General features: G+C 41.8%; 1 protein-coding gene across 1 annotated transcript in view; it reads right to left on the bottom strand.

Annotated features, from left to right (window-relative positions):
- The window catches only part of SORCS3 (sortilin related VPS10 domain containing receptor 3), a 266,923-nt gene that overhangs the window by 135,881 nt on the left and 103,156 nt on the right, over positions 1–27,886 (bottom strand). The window contains exon 3 of the mRNA XM_066554147.1: positions 7,166–7,265. Within this exon, the coding sequence (XP_066410244.1) occupies positions 7,166–7,265 (100 nt within the window). The remainder of the gene's footprint in view (positions 1–7,165; positions 7,266–27,886) is intronic.

The raw sequence follows: 27,886 nt of genomic DNA, 5'->3' as shown, positions 1-27,886 counted from the left end.
TCTTGAATACAAAGATTCACAAGGAGGCACAATTTCCAAATATATTCATAATAATAATTTTAAAAAACCAAAACACACACACACAAAAGACACAACAGAAAAAAACAACGACTAAAATACCAAATTGGACATACTGAAAAAGATTTAAGAGTATTTGTGCCTTTATATCTCAATGTTTTCCAGGCATTGATCTTGAACCATGTTCAAAACACTAATAAACCAAGTCATCCAGCATCAGGAAACTATATACCTTAGGTAGGAAAGGTCAGAGAAACCTACTCTGAAAATGGCTGAACTTACTGAACTTACTCTGACTTTGCTGAATTCAAAATAGAAAAAAGAAAACACTTCAAAACAAAAAATTCCTAAAGTCCTCTTCCTGAAATACTACAAAATGTCTGTAATCCAGGATTTCTTTCACACAGTTGCAGGCCACAGTTCTGCAAACATTTACAAAAATGATCTCTTTTCTCAGGTGCCAAATTCAAGCTGAATTAATTGGACAAGTAGAGAGAATCCCATGTACAACAGCTCACAAGACTGCACCTTGTAAATAAAACACATCATGTCACACATCCTCTCACTCTTCCATAGATGTTGTGGGTGACCTTGAGGAAATCATCTTTGCAACACCAGTAAGTGAAGAAAAATATTACTTCTTCATTCACATTTTATTCCTCTATTTAAATTTTCAGTTCTGGAGACAGAGTGTGACTGTCCCTGAAGTGTATTTACGAGATGGATACACTGAGGTGTTACCCCCATCACAGCCACACTTGTACAACCCACTGGTACAACCAGAGTAGGCAAACCCCTAAGCCGGGAACTGTGTTTCACAGCTTTCCTCTCTGCCCACAGCAACCCTGGTCTGAATGGCATGGATTTTGGAGCTCTGAGAAACACAGGAACATCACACACAGCTTAGTGAGTACAGAGAAGTGGTGCTCAGAGAATTTTACAGAGAATGTTACAGCAGCGTTTGCAGGTCAGGTAGTTTAGTCCCTGTTAATGGCAGCTGCAAAACCAAGAGCTATTTAGTGACTGTATTCCATTAGGCTGAAGGGAAAGATTAGGGATAAAAGACAGTAGAAAGGGCTTCTTCCATCACTCCTGCCCTGTGGCTCTCACTCAGCCCCACTGCCTTTCAGTTATAAATACATTCTCAAGATCACATCACCAAGTGCCAGTTTGCAGCACAGACCCTTGATCATGGTGCCAGCACAATGAGGAAAAAGGGTCCAAGGAAACCTTCCATCTTCCTAAAGCCCAAATGGCTTTAGGATATTCCAGAGCTCAGTTCCTCACCAATAGCTTGGGATGCAGTCTAAGGAAAAAGCAGCAGATGATTAATGGGAGCTGTGGCTGAGCACAGCAGCTCAGTTCAGGTTGGGCTAGCACGCCTCAGGTATGTGCTGGAACCTCTGCCTCATCAACCTATCACAGGTTTGATGAGTAAGGAGAAAACAAAATGCTACAGAATTCCTTTGGGAGCATGTGAACTAAGAAATGAAGGCAAAACCAAAATAAGTTTGAATCATGGTTCTGCCCTGAGGCTCCAATCACAGCTGAGGAATTCCCTTTGGCCAGGACATGTTTTGCTCTCAGTGACTCTCCAGGTGAGCAAGAAGAAATAAAGGGGAGGTCAAAATGACTTGTGCTCATTTTGGGATCTCCAGTTTCTGTAAAGGAAGGTGCCACTCCCAATATTCTAGCTAGTCACCAGTCAAGTAAATGCATTCCTCTGCAATTACAGTATTACAGACAATTAATTTCTTCCTTCATTAACACAAACAGCAACACAGTATTGCTCCCTGCCAGCTCATAAACAGTTGCTGCACTTCAGCCCCCAAGAAACTGCACAGACACAAACAAATCTAATTAGATTTATCTTTCAGAAATTCTAGCTCTCCAAATACCTCTGAACATTTCTTCTGACAGCCCAAGTTCAGAGGCATGGTGAGGTATGAGAGGTGCAGCATGACTTTGGCTTTCACAGCTTCAGTGATTTGTGCTGCCTCTCCATTTTGATTCTGTGACAACTAAGAAACTAGTGTGAAAAACCATTTTCCCATAACTCTTCAACTGAGCAACATAACTTTATTTCTGCTTTATTCTGTTTGCAGCTACTGTTCAAATAGCTTAGCTGGAAGGTCTACCTTTAAATAAAACCTAAAATGCTTCAATTCTAGTACAAGGGAAAAATGGGGGGAGTCCTCCTCATTTCATTTACTGCACCTGGGTGATGCTTCTGTTCAGACAGTCAGCATAAAAGTCTACAGACCTTTTAATTCTTCAAGTCATCACCTGCAACAATGATTGTAATACCTCAGGGGAAAAGCTAAAAACAACTGCAGCCAACTGAATTGCAAAGCAAATTCATGAAGGAAGGTATTTCTAAGACATCAGAACTGTCACCTCAGATCTTAAATGCAATCAGGGCCTCCAGTTTATCCACACCTTATCTGAACAATACTCTATACAGGAAAATGGAGTTGATTTGTTAGAGTTGTTATTCTCTTCCTTTTTCCTCTCTTTCATTTGCATTCTTTTTAACTCCATCGTCTCCACCTCCACAGTATTCCCAAGGGTAGAGATAAAAGTTTCTTACTGAGAACTGGATTTTCAACTAAACAACATCTTCACCAAGAATAAGCACTCTTTACAGAGTATTTCACAGGAAAAAGTAATACCTCAAATCTATGGTTCAACAATTCCTTGAGATTCAGTGGTTCCTCTCTGCCTGAAAGGAGCAGTGCTTCAGATATATGGGACTTCAATCCTCATCTTCTTTCTGCACCCTTTTGGAAGGGCTTTCCATCCCTCTGTGAGGCATCAATTGTAAAATGAACCCTGTTATTGACAACCAAGAAGAAAGCAAATGCTCTCACAATAGGGGATCTTACCCAGCAGACCAACTCATGCTAGAAAATATGGAATCACAGCATTTCAGCTCCAAGCAGTGACATTTTGAAGTGCAGCCAGTTATGGAAAGAATCACAAGCTTAACTTTTTGTGGAAATTATTCAATTTTCGAACAGAATTTTTTCAGCAACCATAAAGAAAGAAGAGACTTGGGATAACAAGAAACTGGAAATTTAAAAAGTCATGAGAAATGTTTCTATTAAAATAGAAGAGATTTTTCCCTTAGTGTTTTGGAAGAAATAAACACTTTTAATTCCCAGGCCACTGTGAAAATCTGCCTCTAGTAAAATGTAACTAACACTCAAAACACAGCTTTAAATTAAAGGTCAGCAGGGAACTGAGATCTCTGCCCAGCAGAAAGTAAGCAGCTTTTTGTCATATCCCCAAAGACAAACAGGCTACAGGGTAGAAAAGCCAAAGCTAAGCATTTTGCTAATTTCAGCTTTTCAGAGCACTCAAACATCTGCTTTTTTAAATCCCATTCATCTGTAAGGAAGGGGTACTGCTAAACAAATATGAAAATTTCTCCATTCTGAAGTTTACCACAAGTTACCTGATTGGTGCAACCTGTTTGGCAACTTGACAAAGCAGATGCTTCACATGTGGTCTTTCTCTCAGGCCAACAGCTGGGCGGGCAGGTGCACTGAAGGGGAAGATGTGCCCTGGCATACACTCTGCCTACTGGAGCATCTTCATGGGTTTGGAAGTGTCAATACTGCAGGCACTTGGCTTCTCACCAGAGCCCAAAACAGGAACTCTCAAAAGGCCAGTCCCCAGGACTTCAGCGCTCTCTGACTGCTAAGGGCAAAGATACCTGGAATTTCACAGCACTAAGGAGAGCTCAATGCAGGTTTTCCTGATCCAAACACAAGTGCCTGTTGTGCAAGTGAGGAGAAACAGCCCAGCCACCTGCAGGAGAGCAGACCCAAGTCTAGCAGTTTCAACTCCCAGCAGCAGAGGCTTTCCATACACTTACAAAGCCTTGTGAAACCCTGAACTTGTTAGTTCTTAGGAGAAGGGAACTAGCAGTGTGACAGCTCCATGGGAAATTGAAGCAGTCTTGGCTCACTGCAGGGAGTGTTTTGGCTGCCATGCAGCCAGAGTCTGCACATTCACAGTGGGCTGCAGTTCCCTTATGTCGGCAACCAAGGTGGTGTCAGATCACCAAGCTGGCCCTGACCACTTGGGATGATACCAACCAGCTATCACAGCTGGGAAAAAGAACTCCCAGCAGCTTCCTCTGGTATGTGCATGTTGTTAAATTGATTTAATATGGCTGCAAATGTCAAATTGCACAAGGGCAAAGCGCATTTTCCCAGCAAATCACCTTCTGTGATTTCTAGGAAATGGACACACCCCGTTCCAGCTCCAAGAGCAGCCATCAGCAGGTTGGGGAGCACCTGGAGCAGGACACGAGCTTTGGGACCCAGATCTGCTCCACAGCCAAAGCCAATTCAGCCGTCTTTGCTCTGTGCCTTGCTTAACTCTGTGCATGAGGAGGGTGGTGTGGCTATCACCCAGAGGCAACGTGTAAAAGCCAGAAACAGCTACAGACTAAACCTGACCTCCAAGAAATAAAGCACAGGTTGCCAAAAAAATTAAAATATTCCCACCAAAGTTTTTCAAAAAAAGAAATCAGAAAAAAAGGCTTTTTTTTAAAAAGAAGAAAGCAAAATGCCAGCTTTTAAATCCCTGTGCCTCATAATTGAGCCCAGGGTTATGCCACAATTCAGGTAAATGATGTTTATATAACTGGCATTTGGATGAACACAATTCCTATTTAACAGCTGAAAAGAGGCATTTGGGGTCTTCAAAGAAATCTGACAGGTAATTCCCACTGTAGTTCTGCAGGGTAGCTGAGCAGTAATTATCCCTCTCACTAGTAAATCAATTAGGAATGAATGTATGGAAAGCTTTTCTCCTCCTCCAAGTAAGCGATAATCCTCTGAGCACTAATGAGCAGACAGGGCCAGCAAGCAATGCGCAAACCCATCAGAAATCGACAGGAGCTACCAGGCAGGCAGGCTCCAACCAGCGCCTGGGAGCAAGTGCCTCAGGAGAAAACACCTTTCCTGGAGAGGTCTGCATGGCTCATGAGTGACACGGGCTCCGTGCATGTGATTACTGCTGGTCCCTCCCTCCACTCACTGCCTCAAGCAAAGACCTCTTCTGCAGCTCACAAGTGATCCCTGCATCGTGCACAACAAGGCAGCACTTCTGCTGCTGGAGGTGAACCACAAGGGACCTGGGCTTTTTCTGCTGGGACCCACCTATTGCTTTGTGATTCAGTATTGGCAGCTGTCCTCAGGAGCTCAGCAAAACCATTCTGCCTACTCCCCATGCCACAGGAATAATCTTCACCCAGAGAGACTGGGAGAAGACTGCAACCCTAGTGCATTGTTTGCAGTGCATAACCTCAAGAATCTGTAAGAGGAGTGGGTGGACAATAAATCCAAACCTGAATTTGACAAATTTCAGATGTTCTGGTCCGGTGACACCTTGTTCAGACATTTCTCAAGAGCTACATGAATGTCTGGAATTGCTTTGATGGTTAACAAAGCAGAGTTCAGACAGACCAGCTGTTTAAACATGCACAGTAACAGTGCTCATATATTTAGCAGAGGTAGAAAGAATGGAAGCAAGTTTTTCCCACAGCAGCCAGCATTGAAGCTGGTTTCCTTTGAGTTTTTCTTACAGCTTGTCTCTACATTTCATAAGATTTTTCAGAAGGGATAAGAAGGGCACAGATAGGTCCAAAAATCATTTCCTTGAGACAAAAAACCAAAAAAATTCTTTTAAATTTCTAATCTCAAATAAGTAAACAGCAGGTAAAGATAGGCCTGTATGGCACTAGATGATGAAATGTAGGTGGTTTTAATTAAAAAAAAAAAAAGACTGCTAATCTGTAAAGCTCAGTAGCCTGAGAAATTGCTAGAAGATAATAATATATCCTTGTACTCTGATTTGTGAGGGAGTCTTTACACCAGTGACGTAGGATTTGTAACTGAGCATATTGCCTGTGCTTTTGGGTGGGCAGAGTTGCTTTGGAAACAGAATGAAGAAGGATTAACTCTTCAATGCCCCCCATATTGGATATAGGATGGGTGTGAAGGCCAGGAAAACTCACTACAAAACATCTTAATCTGTTTTGCTCAGGGAAAAAAAAAAAAGTCAAGGTAGTTGTCATAATAGCTCAGCTCCTGCATCAGGAAAAATATAAGCCAAACTCTGGCCACTGCTTTCTTCCTCTTCCCTGTACATCCAAACACACTTAGTAACCAGAGCTATGTCTGCCTTATGGTTGCATACACTGAAATAAACATCAGTCCCAAAACATCTGTAGACTGACCAGTGATGGAAAACACAACAGTCATAATAAGAACAGTACCAGTAGTGAGTTACTAGTTTGGAAATCTTTTGATGGAGACAGGATATGGCCAGTTTGGAAGTGATCAAGCCAAATATGCTGCACTGGGCCTCTACACTGGCCAAGCACAACTTCACTGTCAGCAATTAGCTTCGTGCTGCAGCCCTCCCACACTGATTTCTGTGGGTAGCTGAAAGCATCTTTGTCCCACTAGCTCCCCTGAATCAACACAGGCAATAATTTTAAAGCAAAAAGGCACTGAGTAGCAGTTCCTGGGCTGTGCTTGTGTGAGCCAGCTGCAGCCCTAATTGCATCACGTGGGAAGAGTGAGCAGGGGGTTGGAAAGCTGTGACCTCATCTTCTCTCCTACACAACCAAATCAAATTGTAGGTCTTCCACCCACTCTCACAGGCATATTCTGCTTTCAGCCCCCTTACATGATGCAACCAAAGAAAATGTCATTTACATCTTTACCTCCAAATGTGGGGAAAAAGAGTCAAATGCAGAAATAAATGCCTCTTACTCAGTATTTCTAATAATGAGATATAAGGCAGGGAGATGCATAATAGCCAAAGCTGCTGTAAGCAAGAAACCCAGAAATATTTGAGTGAGCTCTTTAAAGTTGTAACAGTCAGAAGCAAATAAAAGCAACCTTTTTACTTCTCCAGCAAATTCAGAAGGGAATTAAGTCCTTCATCACCATCACAAGTAAAGCAGGATCAGTTCTATGGGATTCCGTGGAATTGCACCAGTGCAACTTAAACAGCAAATTCAAGCTCTTGTGAATTACCAACAGATTTCACTTGAGGATCATAATTCCTCTCAGAATGCTGTCATTTTGTTTCTATAGCTACCAGTGCAATGGCTCTCCCTTACCTTCCTCTTGTTAGTGGGACTGACATATAGGTAGCTCAGCACAGTCTTCAGGCCTACTTTGTCATTTAGCTTTTCATAGGTAGTGCCATAGTCTGTTGACCTGGAGAAAAGAGGAGACAAAAAGAGTTTATGTGGTTATTAGAGCTCAGGGAAGGGAATGACTGTGTGCACAGATGCTCCAAGTTACAGTTTGAGCATTATAATGCTTAAAACACAAGATTTTATGTTTCATCGAGGGTGGCCAGCAGAAAAGAGAACAAAACTTGAGTCCTTAGGGGCAGTGTCTGTGTCTGCATTTATTGATTGTACATACTTAGGGAGCTGTGGTGCTCCCATGCAGGTGGACTCTGGGAGTAGGCTCTGCCCTCAAGTGCCAGTGTGGGATTGCAAATGGTACCTACACATAAGAGGACTCTGATATCAGCAGCACCCTTAGCACAGATTCTCTCTTCAGACAAATCCAACATAAGAATCCAAATTAAACCCAACAATAACAGTTTTATTTAGGTATGTTGATTTTTGACTTGAAGATGAGGATCCAAATGTGGATCAGAATTGTAACAGCTGAACTCATGTCTAGATAAAAATGTGCCTAAACTGGCATCTTGAGTCCTCAGTCACCCCCAGCCTACTTTGTGCCAGGCATTTAATTTTTCTGAGTTACAGAGACAGATTCAGGCCCCTACACTAGCAAATCCCACCCAGAGGAGCAGATGATCTGGGGGTGGCATTACCCATTCGTGACTGGGGAAAAGGGCTGCTTCGTCACAGAGGGTTTTCTGTGGTGTCCTCCTCCTCATTTGTGGGCATGTTTGAAACCTCACTGCCCTGCTTATTTCTCTATGGTTTTCATACTTTGTTTTCCTAACAAACAAGATTTTTCCTACCAGAACAACCCACCAGCTACATCGTACAGGATCCCACACCTGAAGAGTGCTCAGCACAAGGTGACTTTAGGAGGAAGGGGTGTCAGATCCTGCTGGAAAAACTCCCCTACCCCATGTGGGGAGAGCCTGGCTCCCAGCCCAACTCAGCTTCTGTCATAGGGACAGAGCAAACACAGCCCTCAGCAGATTGACAAGAAAAGGTCCCCATAAAAACCTACCTGGACATATCTACAATTTTATTAGGATGAGAATCCATGGCCCCTGCTCTCCTCTCTAACAATGCTTTTTAGTGGACAGATGATCAGAGAACATGCAGCAATTCTGTGCCTTTCCCAGTACTTATCTCCAGTAATTTGTTTTTGTAAGTTCAACAAGCCTCTAGAATTTGCAGCTTCATTGTTCTGCTTGAGACCAATCCTCTGCTCCTTTTCTGTCTGGCAGAGAAATGGACCAAGACACTTCTGGCATCACAATGAACAGTGGCTGGAGAAACTGAGCCACGCCAGAGCCTGCACCCAGCTCTGCTGCTTTCCTTGCTGCTACTGGAGCCCAGAGTGACACCAAGGTGACACAAGAGTGACCAAAACCAGCCAGCTGGTTTCAGGCTTCCAAGTAGTAGGAATCAAGAAGTCAAAAGCTTGCTTTGTTACTGATGTGGCTGCAACACATTTCCTTCAGTGCATCCTTCAAGGACAATTTCTAAATACCTCGTAAAGTCCTTCTTTCCTTAAATATGTTGAACTAGTCTTTCTCCTTTGAACAGTCACCAGCCAAGGTGCATCAAGTCTCAAACAGCTTCCTTGTGCTTTGGTCAACACTTTAATTTAAAAATAGAGCTAATACTAGCTCCATTTGCACTTACCACTCCTGTGTACTAATGCATAGTAGTATCACCTGTTGGGCTTCACACAGGTACCCCAAAGAATATGACAATAATGTACTGTATTTTCATAGAATTTTCCCACCCAAAGTATCTGAAGCTCTTGTCTCACTAGGTATTAATATCAAACAAACAAACAAAGAAATAATAGCAGCCTTCCCTCTCCAGCCAATCTCAAAACTGAAGCAACCTAATTAATGAAACTGAATAATCCAGGACAATTAATTCCAGTACATGAGGCCTCCTATAAATGCAAATTCAACAGGTCAGGAATCCTCAGGTAACAGTAAGCTCTAAGCAGAGGATAACAGACAGAGGGCAAGCAGAGGTACTTCCTTGATCTTATCCTTCCAACACCACTGCAGCTATAGCTATGAACAAGCCACTTTTATGACTACACATGTACCAGCCACCAGGCAGTGAAAGAGATCACTGGTTTCAATCAGCATTAAAAGAGAACACAAATAACAGTTTAATATTCTGACAGAGCTACTTTGCATTTGTTCTCTGAGTAATTTTAAGATCTCCCAAAATGCTTTCACACTTCTGAAGATGCAGGCTGGGTGCCCTAATGACTCTTTCTCATTAAACCATTTTCACTCATTGCATTTGCCCTTTCAAAGAACAGCTAGAAAGGAAGTAGGATCATTATTTCGTTAGCTTCTCTGAGGCTTTCTTTATTATCCTGACAGTCTCCACTGGCTTCACAGAAACATCTCAAAGGATATCACAATAATATACTGTATTTCCATGGCACTTTTTCTGGCCAAAAAAATCTAAAGCTTGTGTCTTGTGCTAATCCATTCAAACTAACAAAGTCCCAAAAGCCATACTGGGAAATACTATCTCTATTCTAGAGATGAAGAAGCTGAAAACTTGCAAAGGTAATGGATTATTTTTTCAAAAGCAGGCATCTGCAATTAGGCATTTCAGCTTCTGCAATCATATAGTGTAGGGCTCAACTCTACCACCAAATTGCCTAATTAGAAAACAAGCATAAGAAAAAAAAAAAAAGTTGTCCACTAATTTTAGTTACCCAAGCCTGAACATTTAAAGAATGTGACCCACAGGTGGAACAGAAGAGTTTTGAGTCAGCTCTTAATCTTAACATGAACCCTTTTCCTTTACTTCTAATTACTTCTAATTCCAAATTAACTAGCCATACCTCCTTACAGTTGTTTGACAATACAAGCAGACTGGTTACCATATTCTCTACCATTCCTCTGGTCACAATTTGAATCTCTTCCAAGCACATTACTAAAGTAGTGGAGGGGAAGAAATGTTGTGGTTATATCAAAATGACAAAAGACTCGGTGATATAAAACATGGTTTCCATGAGTCACACCCAAAAAGCCAGCCTTAACTTTGTTAGGCCTTGAATGGCAAAACTGATCCTGCCTACCTGGCTCTCCTCGGGATTGCTCCACTGAAGCCATCCCTGGAATCTCACGATCTTGAAAGTTGTTACTGCCTTCAGTCTCAGCTGATATTTGCACATTGCTTCTAACCACATGTGTATACATGAAACTGTTTTTAACAATGCTTTCATAAAATGCTCCTCAATACACTGCTGGTAGCACAGAAACTCTTTCAATACAGGACTGGGAATGTTACAGTGATTGCTCACCTGACCTCAGCACTGGTGAGGCCACACCTCGAGTGCCATGTCCAGTTCTGGGCCTCTCACTCAGGAGAGTCATTGAGGTGGGCAGAGTCATTGAGCGAGTCCAGAGAAGGGCAGAGGAGCTAGTGAAGGGTCTGGAGCACAAGTGCTGTGAGGAGTAGCTGAGAGAGCTGGGGTTATTCAGCCTGAAAAAAGGAGGCTCAGGGGTGACCTTATCACTCTCTACAAGTGCCTGAAAGGAGGGTGTAGTGAGCTGGGGGTCAGCCTCTTCTCCCAAGTGATAGAAAAAGAGGACATGGCCTCATGCTGTGTCATGGGAAGTTCAGGCTGGACATCAGGATGAATTTCTTCACAGAAAGGCTGATTATACACTGGAACAGACTGCCTAGGGGATGGTGGAGCCAGCATCCCTGGAGATGCTCTAAAAGAGACTGGCACTTTGTGTCATGGTGTCGGTTGGCAAGGTGGTATTGGGTCACAGGTTGAATGCTCTCAAAGGTCTGTTCCAACCCAATTGATTCTGTGATATGGAATGGACTCTGGTCATATACAACAATCCTGTATAAACTCAGTCCACGTGTTTTGTACCACATTTCTGTAATAATATGGGTTTGTCCCTGTTTCTGATGGTGACCTTGAGGGTCTAGGCTGCATCAGACTTTTGCTCCTCAGAAAATTCTGCATATTCCATTTGGAAAAGCAAGGTTTATAATTTAGTGCTTTATTGGGATACTGCAAGTTCTCCCATAATGATAGTCTGTTTTAAACAGTGGGGGGGGGGGGGGAGTGGAAACCATCTGCTTGATGGAGTGGAACCACCATTCCATGCCCTCCTGTGACAGGCTATGATGTGTTTAAACCATCACTGCAACCTCCCCCGGTCTGGCAGAGCAAGGTGTCAGGGATACACCCAGGCAAAGAAACTTGTCTATACAAAACCTGATCAAAGTCAGAGCACCACAAGCTAACAAAATCCATCTTGTTCCTCTGAGAATCTGAGCCTGAACTTCTCTGTGAATCCAACAAACTGGCCTGAGCTAGCAGACTTCATATTGTGGTAAGACTTTCTTAGTCACAGAGATATGAAGTAGAGGTGTGGAGAGGCAGAAAGAATGCCATGTGAATTTTGGAGTTCTCCTCCTCTGTGACACTTTCCATGTCAGGGCTCTGTCAGACAGAGAAAGGCAGGTATGTTTGTTTGAAGTCTCAGCTATTCAGCGATGGAGATAGGCTATAAAACGTGTATCAGTCTCTCAGGAAAAAAGAGCTGCAAATGCTGGCACTGAATGACTGGGATGAAAAATCCACCTCTTCCACCAACCCTTCTGTCAGAGGGTTTCTCCTCTGTGTGGAGAAGCAGCCATCATGCTTTTGATTTTAGATTTTCAGCCATTTTCTAAGCTTTTTCTAAAGCTGATGCATTCATCTTCAGCACAGTGTCCCACTATACATAGCTGCAGCCCTACACTGAAAACTGTATGGAGGCACAGATCTGCTTCAATGAGCAGAAGAATATCCCAGCTCTCTGAGCACTTCAGAGAGCAACAGGAACATACCAGATTAATATTTGCTTCACTTCTGATGGTGAAGTGAACACTCACTGTCTCCCTGCAGTGTGCTTGTCTCCCATGCCCTCCAAACAACTTCTTGCTTCTACTCATTGGCCAATTTTCTCCCAGTTTGGCAGGAATGCAAAAATCCAAGAGGAGCAAAGTTTCTACAAGTTTCATGAAAATCAAGAGCCAGCAAAAGGAGAGCAATTATGAGGGCTCTGAGAAGACCAGCAGCATAAAAGTAAATCCCATGAAACATGAGAGGAGGCGCATCTCTCTGGACATACAGCTGCAGGAAGACATTCAAATACAGCTCACATATTATTACACTGCAAAGAACTCAACTGCACAACACAGGAACTCAGGCAGCCAGTCTTCCATCACTTGTGAAACATGTTTCCTCCTTTCCCTTCTCCTCCCTCCCCTCCCTGAGATAAAGGCCCTTCGGAAGCTCTGACATACTGACAAAAAAACCCCTCCTGAGTCAGAGTCCAGTGAGGCAGTGGCAGAAAGATCCACTGTTATCACTGCAAGGCTGTCTGGTTGACCTGGTCACACACACAGACACTTTTGCTGACCAAATAAAATAAAATTCAAAACAAAACAAAACCAACAAAAAACCCACACACAACAATAACAAAAAAAAAAACCCTCACAAACAAACACCCCACAAATTTAAAAAGCTCAAACAAAAAAAAAAAAAAAACCAACAGACAAAACAAAAACAACAGGAAAAATACAACCAAAAAAAACCCAAAAAAAACCCAAAAACCAAACAAAACAAAAAAAAAAACCAACACAAAACCCCAAAAACATTTAACTAGATCATGGCAAAGGACCTTTAAACCCCACAACTAGGACACCACAGGTACTGATAGCATCAAAAATGACATCAATGGAGGTAACAAAAAAATCTTATTCTTAGTCCTTCCCTGTCTGGACCTGACATAAATCTGGATGTGGACATTTTATAACAGAAGTGTCCACAGAAGCCCTGTGGACCTAAATCTAATCACTCACCAAGGAAGTTCCAGTGTGTGTAGTCTGAATCAACCAGTTAAGACAGAAAAACATTTGCTGAGAGCTTTTTTTTACTCAACCACGAGTTTAGTAACTGCAATAAATGTAAAACCAGAATATTTTACAATTGCAAGCAGAAAGAACTGTCTCCCTTTGTCTTCATCCTACTAAAGGAAACTAAGGGCTGCAATGAAAGTCTGGGGAAGTGAACAGAATTCAAGCAAGTGGTGCTGCTTCATGATGTAATGTCCCAGCCTACAGCAATATGACAGACTTCCTAAATTGAAGATGATGCCTTTGCATGCAAGAGTCATCAGTGGGCTTTTAGTTCCATAAATCTGTCTAATCCCACAGAGAAGCTTCTGGCAACGTCTCTATCACATGGTAGTAAACACCACAGCTCTGTGCTGTATGGAGAGGCTCCCTTTGGTTTTAGCTGCTACCACTTAACAAGTACAAAACCATGGAGCCCCGTGCTGCCATTTGTGATTTCACTGATTGTTGTCATTTTTTTTTCCTGTCTCAAGACTCCCTGTTTATTCAGCCACTCCTTGCACAAGCTGTTCATGCCTCTGATCATTCTACGACTAGTTTTACTAGTTCAATTACATCTTTTGTCATGGATGCCTCAGGGACCAATCTTCAACAATCTTCCTGCAATAAAAACCCAGCTATCCAAGTATATCAGCATAGACCCAGAGTATTTAACACAACCTAAATAAAACCACTTTCTGCCATCATACACAAGGCTTTAAATTCTCAATGCTTCTGGAGCCATAACCCATCAGTTCTAGTGGACTTTCAGTTCCATAAAGTTTCAAAGTATCTAAAAATCAGAAATCCCAGTGGGGAATAAGATGCTCAAGCATCTTTTGATTATCATAGTTTTGATAATGTCTCTTGAAAAAAATCCTTATTTTTACTTTTAGTTTGCCTGTCATGTAAACAGCAGAATATCCACCTCATTTACTATCATGATCCCAGTACCCTCCCTCCACCCTTTTTCTTTTTTGATTAATGGTGATTCCCATCACCAAACATCCAAAAGACTTGAAGATGACATTACTTGATAAATTTCCATCTACAACATAGAGTGGAGACTGGCAAAGAAAAATGAGCTGCAATGATGCAGTAGTCATTGTGAGTCACAGTTCAAAATGAAGGTGAGAAGAGATAACAAGGAACACTGGCTTCCTCTTTATTTCTCTTCCTTTTTCTCAGCTTATTCCCGTTATATTTTTACAGGAAAGGTATTGTCTTTTGTTTATTCCATATGAGCCTTTGGGAGGACACTGGATGTCTCCAAGGTTTAACAAAAGGATAGAGAATATTCCACCTCTGGATTTATGACCAATAAAACACAGGAGTTGCAAATATCAGTGGCTGATTGCACACCAGCATTTCATTTGATCACCATCACACAGGGCAGGGGGGCTGTTCACATCAGTCATTTCCTGGCAGAGATGGCTACTCAGATGGGCATGAACACTCTATGGAGATGCAGTTTTTGTGTATTGACCCTACAGGGATGGTGGGGACTAACTTGAAAGCTATATGTTTGCATGGTGCTTGCACCCGTCCTGTAGGAACACAGTGATGCTTTAGATATCCCCAGCAACCACTGACCACCCAGATCATGACACAGGGTGCTTAAATAGCATTCATCATCAGAAAACAGGGTGTCCTTCCCCAATCCCTGCTCTTCTCTGCACCCTTACCTTCAGATACACCATTTCTGTGGAAAAGCAGTAGTTTCAGATCTAAAATATTCTGTAGAACCACCTGAAGAAGCAAGACCCTCTTTTGAGACACAAAGAGGGAGGGCAAGGGGATTGCAGGAAATGGGTAGAATGGCAGAAAAGGTGAGGGATGCTTGGCAAAGCAGAACAAGATCAACCAAAAAAAAAAAAAAAAACACCTTGAGCGCCAGAGTGGCATTCCCTGCTCTGGGACATTGAGAGGCACTATACCTCAGCCACTGTGTGACACAGATTTGGCTAAGGGCAGCTCTGAAGCTGTCTCAACATTTTGCTTCTACCAAAGAATGGCAAATTCTGCTCTGAAACAGAAATAAAGCCAGCCAAGCTGATGGATCCTAACACCTGATGGCAGGCTAGAGCCTGTACTATAAAAGCCCATAGTAAAGAATTCTTTTAGAGAACCTGGGAACCTGATCAGAGCAAGCAGGCTGCAGGTTTTGTGGTTACTCAGCCTTGTTTTATACTCTGCTGCTGAATAATAAGCCCACAATAAGCAGGCACAAAAGTAACAAAGGTTGGTGCCTCCTACTGTGAAACTGAAGTAACTCTACTCCTCCATTTGTAAGATTCCATCTTCTCTCTACCATGGCCATTTATTTAATCTTAAATTCAGCCACCTACAAACTAGATATCTCTAGCTCACAAGCCTGTCCACATTTTCTTTTTGTACCTATAGACAAAAACTGTAAACTAACAGGATGCTTTATTCACCCTAAAATACGTGAGGATATATTGCCCTCTTAAGGTGGCTTCCACCCTTCAGTGTAAAAAGAGACCAGAACAACCAACACACAAGTAGCACAAAGTAAAGTGTGTCTCACCATAAATGGGTTAGAAATTGCATGCACTGAGCTGGCAGTACAAATGACAGGGAAGGACCTCAGCCGTCCTGACTGAGATCAAAAGTTCATGATTTATTATAATGTTCTAGTGCTCTACATTTTAAATGTTATTATTCTGGATCTGTATTACTACTATAAGCAGGTGCCAAATGGTATCAGGACTCCACTGTGACTTACACAATTTATCACATTACAAAATGAAGAGAGCAGAGATAAGCAGAGAAGTATGATATGGATTTCCCAACAGTTGCTGGCAGCATAAAGAATATAAACAGAGACCTGATAAAATGTGAAATGGCTTCCCCTCAAAAGCTGGGATAAGCCCTTCCCTTCATTGCATGCTTGTCCTGTTACACCACTGATGAACTGGCAATCCTTCTGGGGCCAGGAAAGCTGATGACTGCTGGTAGAAATGGTACCTCACAGAACCTCATTAGATGAGATGCAGACACATCCCAAGACAGAGTTCAGCCACCTTGACTCAGGGGCAGCCTGGAGCTTAGAGAGTCTGGCTTTCCAAGGGCCTCTGCTTTTCCTGTTGTGGTTGTTTCACTACTTGAAAAGTCTATGTAAAAGCATTACTTCTACAGCTCTGAAGAACTACACTTCATCATTACTCATTTTCCATTCATACTGTCTATAAGATCTGACATATTTATCATGTTCTTGATTCTGATGTATTCTAATTTACCAAAGAAGTGTTTTATGCATCCCTGATAAGGCAGCATATTGATTTGATTCCAAGCACTTGACTGACTCAGCAAAGATGGCCTTATCAACACATATTCAAGAAATTTGGTCTAGAGGACACTTTAATAGTCTCAAAGATAAAAGACAGCTTTGATGACAAAGCCTCATTAATTAATCAGATATTAATTAGATAATTAATTAGAAACAAGGCCCTCTCCAGGCCCTTTTCTACTTTTATTACTATAGCTAAAAATGCTTCTCTAACGATTCTCTGAAGTAGCTAATCATTTTAATTTGCATTATTTTATAGCAAAAGGGAGTGCTTTGAATGTAGGATTTTGTGAAGCAGTTCTAGAAGTTCCATTTAACATCTAGGCTATTCTGTGCATATTTAAACTGGAATTTCCCTTATATATGTCTTGAACAAAATGTCAAGGGGAGACTATGGAACTGCCCCCTCTCTCAACTCTCTATTTTTGTGGTAGATGTGGATGACAAAAAAATTCCTTCCAAGCACTCAGAGAATAAGCACACTCTGGGTTATACAAACTGCCCTGAGAGGAGCTCACCATACCCTCCTTAAAGAGGGGGACAGGTGACTCAAATCTCAGTTTCCCATCTGGAGATGCACAGATGTGTCCACTCATGCCCCCTGGGAAGGTGATTTACCAAAACTTGCTTCTGACACAGTCTGCCTCTTTTGGCATCAGTGGTAGGCAGTACTGTGGGGACATTTAGATGAACCTGAGTCATCTCTAAAATAACACAAGGCATGTTAATTTTTTCAAACCATCAGCAAATCTTTGCAAAACTGATGTAATTAAAAAGAGGACAGTGATAAAGATAGTTTAGTCCAGTTCCTTAGACACAGATATTAAAAATTGCAGACAATTCCCAACCAACTTTTATAGTCAGCCTGCAGCTCCTTCTAGTCCCTACCTCAGGTGACCCCTCTCCCACAAGCCTTATGTCTACCCCTTCTTGTGACCCACAGAGGCTACTGTCCCCAGCAGCACACCCACACAATCTGAACATAAATACCACAGAATCCCGCCTGACCTCAGGCTAGGCTCCTCAGCACTCAGTTTCACATTAACTGAGCTTCCTGGGGAAAAACTGACTCTTACTGTTCCCAAAAATAAAAATCTGAAGCTCATGAGATGCAGCCACCTGAGACAGCTGGGGACTGGCAATGAAAGAACATTCTAGACTTAGGAACACATCTTTACTTCTAGTCACAACATGACTGAGAGCCTCTACGTGCTACTTTTCCAGTACTAATAGGACAGTGCCAGGTCCCCAATTAGTTGAAATCAATATGGCCCTATCATGTACAAGTGAATGATTCATATTGGCAGATTTACACAAATTTACACAATAAAGGTCAGGACTCACTCTATCTGTGTATATCTATAAACATAAAGACTCATAACAACATTACCAAGAGGATATAATGCATTTTGCAAGAATTTCAGAATTTTGCTTTTGTGAGGATTCTGCATTTCTGAAAATGCTCAAAGTTTAAACTTGACTGTATAAGACAAAGCAATAGTGCAAATTTAGTTTTCTAAAGAAGAAAACAGAATTTGGAGACATAAAAGAACACAAGTCTCAGGCTAATATTACTCTTAACAGGTATTTTGTGGTGTTCATATTCCCACCAGAACAGACTTCGGCACAAGCTGTCTTTCAATATGAGAAATAAATACATAAAATATAAAATCAGCACATTCCTGAATCCTTCAAAGCTTATCCATTCCAATTACCATTGAAATATCCATGACAGGGTCTGCAAACCCTCCCAGCCTTTTGGAATAACATTTTTGAGCATCACATAGCAGAGACATCATAATTCACCAGACAGAAGGAGCTTCCAGGCCAGATTATGCAACTGACAATGCTCTTCTGTAGGCTGCACCACTTGCTTTGCAGGGTGACCTGGTTATACAACTGGCTCCCCAGGCAAGAAGCTAGGGTTGTTCTGAATGCTCCCAAATTACTCTGGCCATTCTCATCCAGACAGTTATATGACATTATATTCTCTCCTAGTTCCTCAGAGTGAAGAATTTTGGATGAGAAATATAGAGACAGGGATATAAGTGCAAAAGTGAAAGACAGCTATCACCCAGCTTCTTGGTTTGTGCAATAGTCAGATCAGCAGCTGCATCACACCTCCCCTAAATCCAGTGCTACACTGTAGGTAAGTATTTCACAGCAGCACTGGTTGAATGTGACTTTTATTAATTCCCTGAGCATGAGGATTAACAGCCTTGACTCCAGTTACCATGTTTTCAAAATGCAGACACTGGGATCTAAGCTTGCATCAATGCAGACTCTCCAAAAAGGCGAGCTTGTAGTTTACATCAAGTTTAATAAATTCCTGTGATCCATAGGGCAGGGGTCCCTCTGTTCCCCACCAAATGTTTGCCAGTTGTGGGCAGCTCAGAAAGAACACAGCTGATCACTCCCACTCTAGCAATGCCCTAAGACCATCACTGCCTAATATCTTTCAAACCAGTACACAGGCATAACTTCACCCCAGAAAAGCCTCCTTTTCCTGTCATCTTTTGCACTCAGCCCACAGAAGCTCATCTAACACAAAACACTTTGCCTTTGGGAGAATAAACCTGTTGGAATCTTTTCAGACAGAAGATCAATAAAGTGGGAGCAGTTTGAAAAGTCAATCAGCATCAGCAAGTCCCCCAGGTGATAGCTGAGTGATTATCTTTTTAATGAAGGAATAGTAAACAGAGCACAAGAAAATGCACATCCCCTTCAAACTCACGAGGAAAGGTATCTGAGGCTGAGACACAAGGACAGAAAAGGAAGCCCTGGAAGAGACCAGTCATCTCTCCAGTTTGTTAGGTTGACTCAAGAAATAGTGAGAAAGATCCAACTTAAAATTGCTCAAACTGAGAATTGGCTCCAGTACTACATTGCAGATATTTCCTCTAGGTGTTGAAGGAGGAATAATTTTGTTTAGAACCCCAAAAAAAAGGATAAATATCCCTAGCCCTTACTCCTAAGTAGTGTGCTAAGAACATTTTTATCCATAAAAGCTTGACTTTTATCTAAATGAATTTTATGAAGGGCTAAGTACCCTGCATATTATCAATGCAACTGAAAGGAAAAAGCTGTCCACGATCCAAGTCCTTTTCCTAAACACTCCAGGGATTTACTTTATGTCTTTGGATTTAATCATAGAAAGGCTCAAACACAAACAGTCAACCTGCAGTCTCCAAGGTTCACTGAAGAAATAATTCTGTTTTACTAAAGTCATTGGAAGGTATCTTGGGAGACCTGCAGGGTTCCTATGTGGTTTTTACACAGCAGGGCACATTTTGCTGCTGTTCCAACCACCTAGGTTGGAGTATGGCACCTCCCAAAGGTTCACATGGAGGAAGACATTTCAAACTGTAAACAGATCACACTTTGCTGTCCATTGGGCTGTATGAGGTCCTGTGCCATGGCAGAGCTCAGAGTCCATCCATGTAGATGTCTATCCAAGCATTCAAGTCTATGACTGTATATTTTGGGCCTTCAGCCATGCTTTCCACTCAAACCTGGTTCCATCAAACTCAGGATTAACCAACTGTTGTTGTTCGTGTTACTGACAGCACTGTCCACAGATCTACGTCTAAAAAACCAAAAAATAAGACCCAAACTCAAAAAACTGTGAAGCATATCTTTAGTTGTGCTCTAACCCAGCAGGATTAGAACCTCTGGAAGGTTTTAAAGCAGTGGCACTTAAATTCTTCCACTGATGTTATTTAGACCGAGACAGAAATGGACTTTTTTTTATTTTTTTTTCTTCATTCTACTCAAGCTGGTACTTCAAAAGCCAATGACAAAATGAAGCATGATATTACACTCCTGGAAGGTACCATTAAGTCCCCCACGGATAATGTCAGCATAAAGGGTTGCCTGTCTTTTAGCAGGTAAATTGCAATAGCCTATGATTAATTAGGAAATAGTGGCAACTCATCATTGGCCATTTCCTTATCCCTTTTAGCTGTCTTACCAGAAGGCACGTGGTTTATTTTAACATCAGCTTTAACATTCTGGAAATGAATCTTCCTGCAGGCTGAACAGGAATGCTCTGATAATAAACCCCCTGCAGTAAACAGTTGTCTGATCAACCACCTGGTGCAGAGGCAGCTCTGCAGACTTGTCTGTGCACACCTCTGCAGGTTTTACTCTGAGGACAGTGGAGAAAATGAAATATGGGTACAAAAGAGGGAGATTCACATGTTGCCATGTTTCTAGCATAAGCATTTGGTCATGGTTGATAGGTCAGTGAGCAGTGCATGGACACCCTGAGCATAAGAACATGCAGGAAAAATGGTTCATCTCTGCAGTTTATTCCACAGAATCACAGCAGGGATGAGTGGCCAGTGGCTCACAACAGATGAATTTTCTTACCCCACCTTTGTCCCTTCAAAGGCTCCCTGTGAGGGCATCTGGACAAGAAACCTGATGGATTCACAGCACTGCCTTGAGTATGCTGCAGATTGCTCATGTTCTAACATTAGGCCCTCAGCTATTATATGTCCAAAAGCAACTACTCATCCCATCCAAAACTGGAAGCCTCAATAGAGTACAGCGTGCTCCTCAGAACATCCTGCATCAGCCACTTTTAAATAAGCACTACAGTGAACCTGCAGCACTTAGGCAGTTGAAAATAGAAACTAGTGAGAGGATCTCCCACTACAGGAAATCGACTAATCTTAACCAAGTTTCCCCCAGTTCATTTCCCCCCATCCCTCCCTCTCCCAATACCTCTTTAACCCTTCTAGTGTGTGCCCATATTAATCACAGTCAATACAGACAAAAAACCTTCCCCCAGAGTCCATTTTAGACACAAATATTTATTTGTCCTTGACTCAGATACAAGAGAATAGGTCTGTGTTAACGAGCTACAATCATGGATCAATAAAGTTCATACTGAGCTTTAAGTGCAGTGATTACTAAAAGAGAACACAGAAAGAGATATAACACCATGTACATATGCATCATGTACTGTTACACAGCTGCTAAGCTTTAAAACAATGTGTTTGCAAGAATCAAAACAGTGTGGTGAAATAGCAGCCGTCTTTTCAAGCCAACTGTAACAAAGCACATTGGGAGTCCTTTCTAAAGGGGTTATTTCTTTGTCCATACTTTACACAACTGATACTGAAAATAGAGAAAATAAATAATGATGGGGTTTTGCTACAAGTCATTATTTTGCAAAAATTGTACTATAATAGCTCTAGTATACAAAGTTTTTCATTAATTATTTTCCCTTCCTCATGGATGAGGGCAAACGATAAACATGGGTTCCTTTAACCCCCACTTTCTCTCTATCTCTTTTTACTTTTTTTACATCACATTCTGTCACCACTTATCAGTGTCCCTGTAGCAAAAAAGGGGAAAATATTAAATGCATTTCCAGGAATTCTATCTCATCCTTAATGACACCATCAATAATTGCTGTCACAAGCTAATATCATAGTTGCAACCTTACAAGGAAGATAAAGAGGCAGGGTTTTTCACACCGAGGTTTCTAGACAGGCTCTAAATGGGATTTTGCTGCATGCTTTGAAATGCCTCCTGGATAGCTCAGTGGGAACTGAAAACAGGTTGAATCCATACAAGGGAGTACTAAACCTAGGGCTGTCCCATGAACATCCCAGAATGATGATCGATCCAGAAAACAGGATGTAAATAAATACAGCAAATGCTGCCCTTACAGCAAGGCTTACACCTTTGGACACCAGGATACCCTCAGGTAGATGCTTCTTCATGCATGAAACAGATTCCAGTGATGCCCATTCAGCAGTACCCAGATGTCCTTTGGTCCTTGTGCCACAGTGCAGGTAAGACCTTGTCATCACAATAGGCACCCCATTAAGAGAATTTATTCTCCAAGATGCTTTAGAAAAATAAAAACTGGAACGCCTCCTAGTTGAAACCTCTGGCTGGTGAGCTGAGCAATGTCCCTTCACATATGGGCAGCCTGGGGGCCTTGACACAACCTGCACCCCACACAGACCTGCCTCACACCAGCAATCTGCAGAGGAGCAGTTTCCTGAGGACTTCTTGTGAACATGCTGAAGGGCAGACACTGGCACACCAAACCAAGAACAGACCAGTTATTTGAGTGATTCTCTACACCCTCCTAAGTGCATCCAAGCATGGCCCTCAGACTTGAGCAGAGAGGGAGACAGGATTACAGCTGTCAGACTGAACTCCAGCTGGGAGGTAGCAACACCAAAGCTCAGATATTTGGAGTCACTATGACTTCTCAGGTGACTGAATTATTAATTCCCAAATAGATTTTAGTATACTAATCAATAGAAAACAGAGGAGAGGGGAAAATCACCTTTAATTCTGCACACTCCATATTACTGGAATCTCCATGTAATTAATACTTAGTATGGCACACTTGCACTTCTTGTTGCAACCCCTGAGAAAACTCCCATCGAGAGCTTTGCCAGGCAGTGTTTCATTTCTATTTCAGCAATGAAGACATTCCCTCTGCTTTTTCTTATTGCTGGCCAGCAAACACAGTTCATACCTTCCCTCCTGAACAGTCTAGTGATGCAGACCCTCTCCCCAATTTGGTTAAAAATCTCACCCAGCCTTTGGTTACCCTATGCCATCAGCCAAATACACCATTCAGTAAGAAGAGTCCAAAAATGAATCATTAGTCATAGACTGAGGTGCTTCAGTATCATAAACACACAATCAGACATAAGTCTCTGAATCTGACAGAGGGAAATTGGAGTTTAAATGTTTTCTTTCCACAAAACACAATGATTTGGTTCACCTTTTGAAAAAGGTTAGAAAATTAAAGAAAAAGGCAGAATTAAGGTGACAGAAAAGTCTACACCATGGATCCCCTCAGTTCCATGCACTGAACCCAAAAGCACAGTTTGAGCAGAGTTTATTATTCTGGAGTTGTTTAGACCCCGCCACACGACAGACTGGTCCAAGTTCATGCCAGTGCAGTCAGCTCCAGGAGTCAGAGCCTCTAAGCAAGGGCACCATCTCAGAAACAAGGAGTCATTTGCTCCAGACTGAGAGCTGTAATTTTTTTTCCCAATGTCAGTGTCTCACTCTAAGCAGGACAGAAAAGCAGATCTTGTCATTCCAACATGAAAAGAAGTGGAAAGGCACAGTATGATAATTTCAGCAAAAATAATTGCTTTGTGCCTACACAAGCTAAGATTTTCTGCACTGCATTACCTTCCCCAGACCAGTGTATATGCAATGCAAATCAACTTTTGAGCAGCATTTGTACTACAATAATAACTTGGAAGAACTTGTTTAATATCAGAAGACTTATTGGAGCAGATGAATGGCTCTGACATGATATCCATGGGATAGAAATTCAATTAAAAACTGCAAGTGGCACAGAAGTGCTAGTTATTGTTCAACATGTACCACGGGACCTTTGTTGAAATACAGCTATTAGCTGTACTGGTTGAGAAATTCTGGGATTCTTTAATGGCAATCTGTTAGCTTATAGAAAGTTAAATTAATAAAAACACAGAATCACTCTCATGTTACAAGAACAGAGCAAAGCCAAGGACTAGTTGCATATTTTATAATTATGGATTAAGTGCATTATGCCAAGGAAATTAGAGATGTCACAAATATAATAAAAATTAAAGATTGTCTGGCTCTAGTGCTGATGACATGCTGGTTTGACAAGGCATGCTGGTTTGCCCATCCTTACCTCCCCAGGATGTTAATAATTATTCCTAATCCTAGTATCTACATTCAGGAAGTGTTCAGCCCTCAGTGGAGATAGACTTGCATGACAAAGTTACCCTCCCTGCCTGTTAGCAGCATCCCAAACTCATCTTCTGCCTGGTGGAGTTGGTTTTGACCCCAAGGAACAAGAATAAAAAGGATGGAAGGATGTTCTTTGTTTGTTTTTCAAGTTAGATGGAGGGCAGATCTCAGTGAGAAATTACTCCCTAAGCCCATCCAACTTTTGCCAAGTCACAAAGATGGGATAGGCAGGAATCCCTGGATGAAAGTTTGGTTTCCTGAAATCATTTCTTACAGTGGACAGACAGCTAAACCCATGTTCTCAAGTATGTATCTATCTTGCCTCTCACAAGCAGGGAACATTAATTCTTAATCTCCCTTTTCACTCCTTTTGTAGGAACATTGTTTTTGCTTATGTATGAGGAAGAGCAATTATGAATTCCTTCCTCAAATGGAATATCAATCCTTCTAAGAATACCCTTTCATGGATGGCAAAGTTTACTGTCACAATGCTATTTTTCCCACCAAGAGCTAGATGCATCATGCCACTCAAAATTAACACCACTTTAACACTCATCTGTAATAACATGTGACAGCTGCCATTTTTTTAAAACCCCGAATGGAACTCAGGAACTCAAGCTAGTCACTTGTATCTGGTTTGACAAAACTAGTTCAGGGAACACCTGTCTTGGACTGAACACATCTTAGTTACTGGCAGCAGACATGAGCAGAGTGCAAAGGGAAGTAGTAAATGGTGTGGGAACTCAGCAAGCAGCTCTTCTGCCTCCAGAGAACTAAGGGGTTATTCTGGTATACCAGACTGTTTTATCATGAAGAGTTGAGGATTTTAGCAACCAGCCTTTGAACAGAGATTTCAGTTCTCCCAACAGCTGTGTTTATAGGCTGTGCTGTGTAAACACAATGGCCTTTGCTCAAGGGAATGACGTACCAGAGAATGCCATGTTTCCCTGGTACAAGAACTCTGCAAGTCTAGTGCCACATAAACACTGCACAGGTCAGAGGGCAGGGACTTTGGGAGAATGAAAAGCTCTCTGCTCCCTGTCCTTCCACACAGCTCTGCAGATGGATTGTGCTGAGTGGGGAAGAATAAACAGGTTACCACACAGGCTTTCAAAGAGAGATCTCTGGAGGCACCATAAATATTTGAGATAATCCATGGCAAAGGGCTACACCATGCTGAATTAGAGGGTATATATTAAAACATCAATACAAAGATCTTCCACATGTGGTTTTGTCAGCAGCCATAAAACCAGCCATAAGCATTTCCTCCTTTTTTCTTTTTCCTCTGTATTAAAGTTATTACCTCTGGCTGGAAACACCCACTAGGATCATGAAAGCATCATGTCAACTCCTCTGCATCAGTTTCCCACTAAAAAGAAATGAAGACATGAGCATGGAGATATCCAGTTTATCTTTGCAGAAAGCATTGTCTGAGCTTATTTTCATAAACAAAATAGCCAGTGTGACCAGCAAGACCAAATAAGCATAGAAAAAGAAAATAAAGCCACAAAACAACCACTTCCCTAGGTTACATTCAGATCTGTCTGATACAGGTACTTAGCTGAAGAATCATAACTTCCACTTCAAAAAAGCATAAAAAGAGCTATTTGACCATCTGCTGCCCAGGGTTGCCAGGACATTGGTCTATACATAAGCCACAAAGAGAAAGCATCACACTTCCACTGCAGGTGAGTAACAGTGGTATCATCAGTGTGGCAGAAGCGTCTCACACTTTCACTGCAGCTCCAGGACCAGCCACAGCAGGAAGGTCTGCACAAGCTGCCTGGGCATCCTCAATGTGCAGAGTATCAGTGTGAGCACAAACAAGCCAGCAGCCTGTTTGTCCTCATCAACCACCACTAACCACCCTCCATTGCTACCCTGTCAGCTTGGCAGCATCCTAACAAAGAAAAAGAGAAATCCCTCCCTCGCTCCTGCCACATGCTCACCTCACTTTCAATCCCCAAACATTGATAGAAAGGATTAAAGTGAGTGCTGCTTAAAATAAAATGGATATAGGATTCAAAACCAATTACCAAAGCATAATCTTGCTCAGATGGGCATGCTAAGAATAATTACTATCCATAAGATGAATGCTTGTTGGAGACACATTACAGAAGACTGCATAATTAAATATAGCAACTGATCCTCATTTATCTACCGAGCAATTCACATTTAAAAGCTCACCTGCATGCATTTGGGCAAAAACCACTTGGGAGTTTTCATGGCAGTTGGAAGTTCAGGGAAAAGCAAAAACAGGAAAATAAAACAGCAGGAAAAGCAATCAGGTTGTCACCAAAAAAAAAAAAATACAGAGGGAACAGTAAAATTCTGCTCTGGGCATTATTTGCCCTTTAAAATAATAACCTTTGAGAAAAGCGAAAACATCTTTGATGTCAACTTACACTTGGTCCAAAAAAAAAATTGTTTCCAGATGCAGAAGCAAAAGAGGGCACACTGCCAGGTGGGGCTTTCTCAAGATGCTCTCTGCAGGGTCTGTGGACTGGAGAAAAGCAACAAAGGCAACCAGTCACCACATTCCAACAGTTCCCACAGGGCACCAACCTTCCCCTGTCCACTCAGCCAAGGGACAACTGACAAGTGACCCCCATCATGTGCCAGGCACCAGCCCAGCTCCTGAAGCATTGCATCAAGCTCTTCCCCTGACATGTGTCACCCAAAGCTAATTATGCCCCAGCTCTTCTCTCCATGGGAAACTTTATTTATACAAATACTATTAGTAGCTGAACAGGAAAGATATCTACTTCATCCCATAAATAAAATATTCATCTAACTTTTCCCTTAGTGGAAAAAAGGCAAAAAAAACTTTACAATTTGGAAGCCAGATGAATTTCTGTGGATAATATTGCCTGTGCAGAAAAAGAGGAATGTATAAAGGAAAAGATTTTCAAAGACACCTACTAATACAGATGTCCAATTAAACTTAATGAGAGTTGATCTTCAGCTTAAGTATGCAGCATTGACAACCTAATCAAAACATACTAAATTTTCCTACATATATCTTCTGAAATATCTTCCTTCTTAAAATCCATTTTACTTTGTCCCTGAGAGATTAATTTTCTCAGCAGCACCTTCCCTAGAACCCTCTGATCTTGCATGTGAACCCCCAACCAATCATACAACTTGAGCAATAAACACTGAACACTAAACATGCAAAAAGTTTTTACTGCTGACAACCAGTAAAAGAAGCAGAGGCTGTCCTTTGAAAACTGTCAATAATCAAGGAAGTGTGACAGCATTGAATTCTTGCAGACAATAGCTGAAAAATAGGGTTTACATGCATCCAGCCTGAGGTTTGGATACAGAGGTGAGGCTCTGGGGGTTGTGCACAAGAAATGCTTTTGATAAGTCCACATTTAACTTTGTAAAAAAAAAATACAGGTACAGACAAGCTTGGTCCTTAAGATTCCTATGTCATTTATACTAATAATTCAACAGTTTCCATTTCTACAATATCTTAATGCAATGACTTCCACATTCCTCAAGTGAAGGAGCACAGCCATCTCTACAGTGCCAATGGGAAAAATACAGAAAATTCCGTTTCATTCCTGAACTTTGCTCCTACCTCAAGAGTTTCATCATTCTGTACCAACTGCAAGAGTACAGAGATGAGGCATTCAGATACCATTTCCAGTGAACTTGCATTGAACTTGAATAACCAG

The sequence above is a fragment of the Molothrus aeneus genome, chromosome 8 (assembly GCF_037042795.1).
Source record: "Molothrus aeneus isolate 106 chromosome 8, BPBGC_Maene_1.0, whole genome shotgun sequence".
Classification (NCBI taxonomy): Eukaryota; Metazoa; Chordata; class Aves; order Passeriformes; family Icteridae; genus Molothrus; species Molothrus aeneus.
Note: the sequence above shows the minus strand (reverse complement) of the source record. Positions and strands in the feature narration are given on the sequence as shown.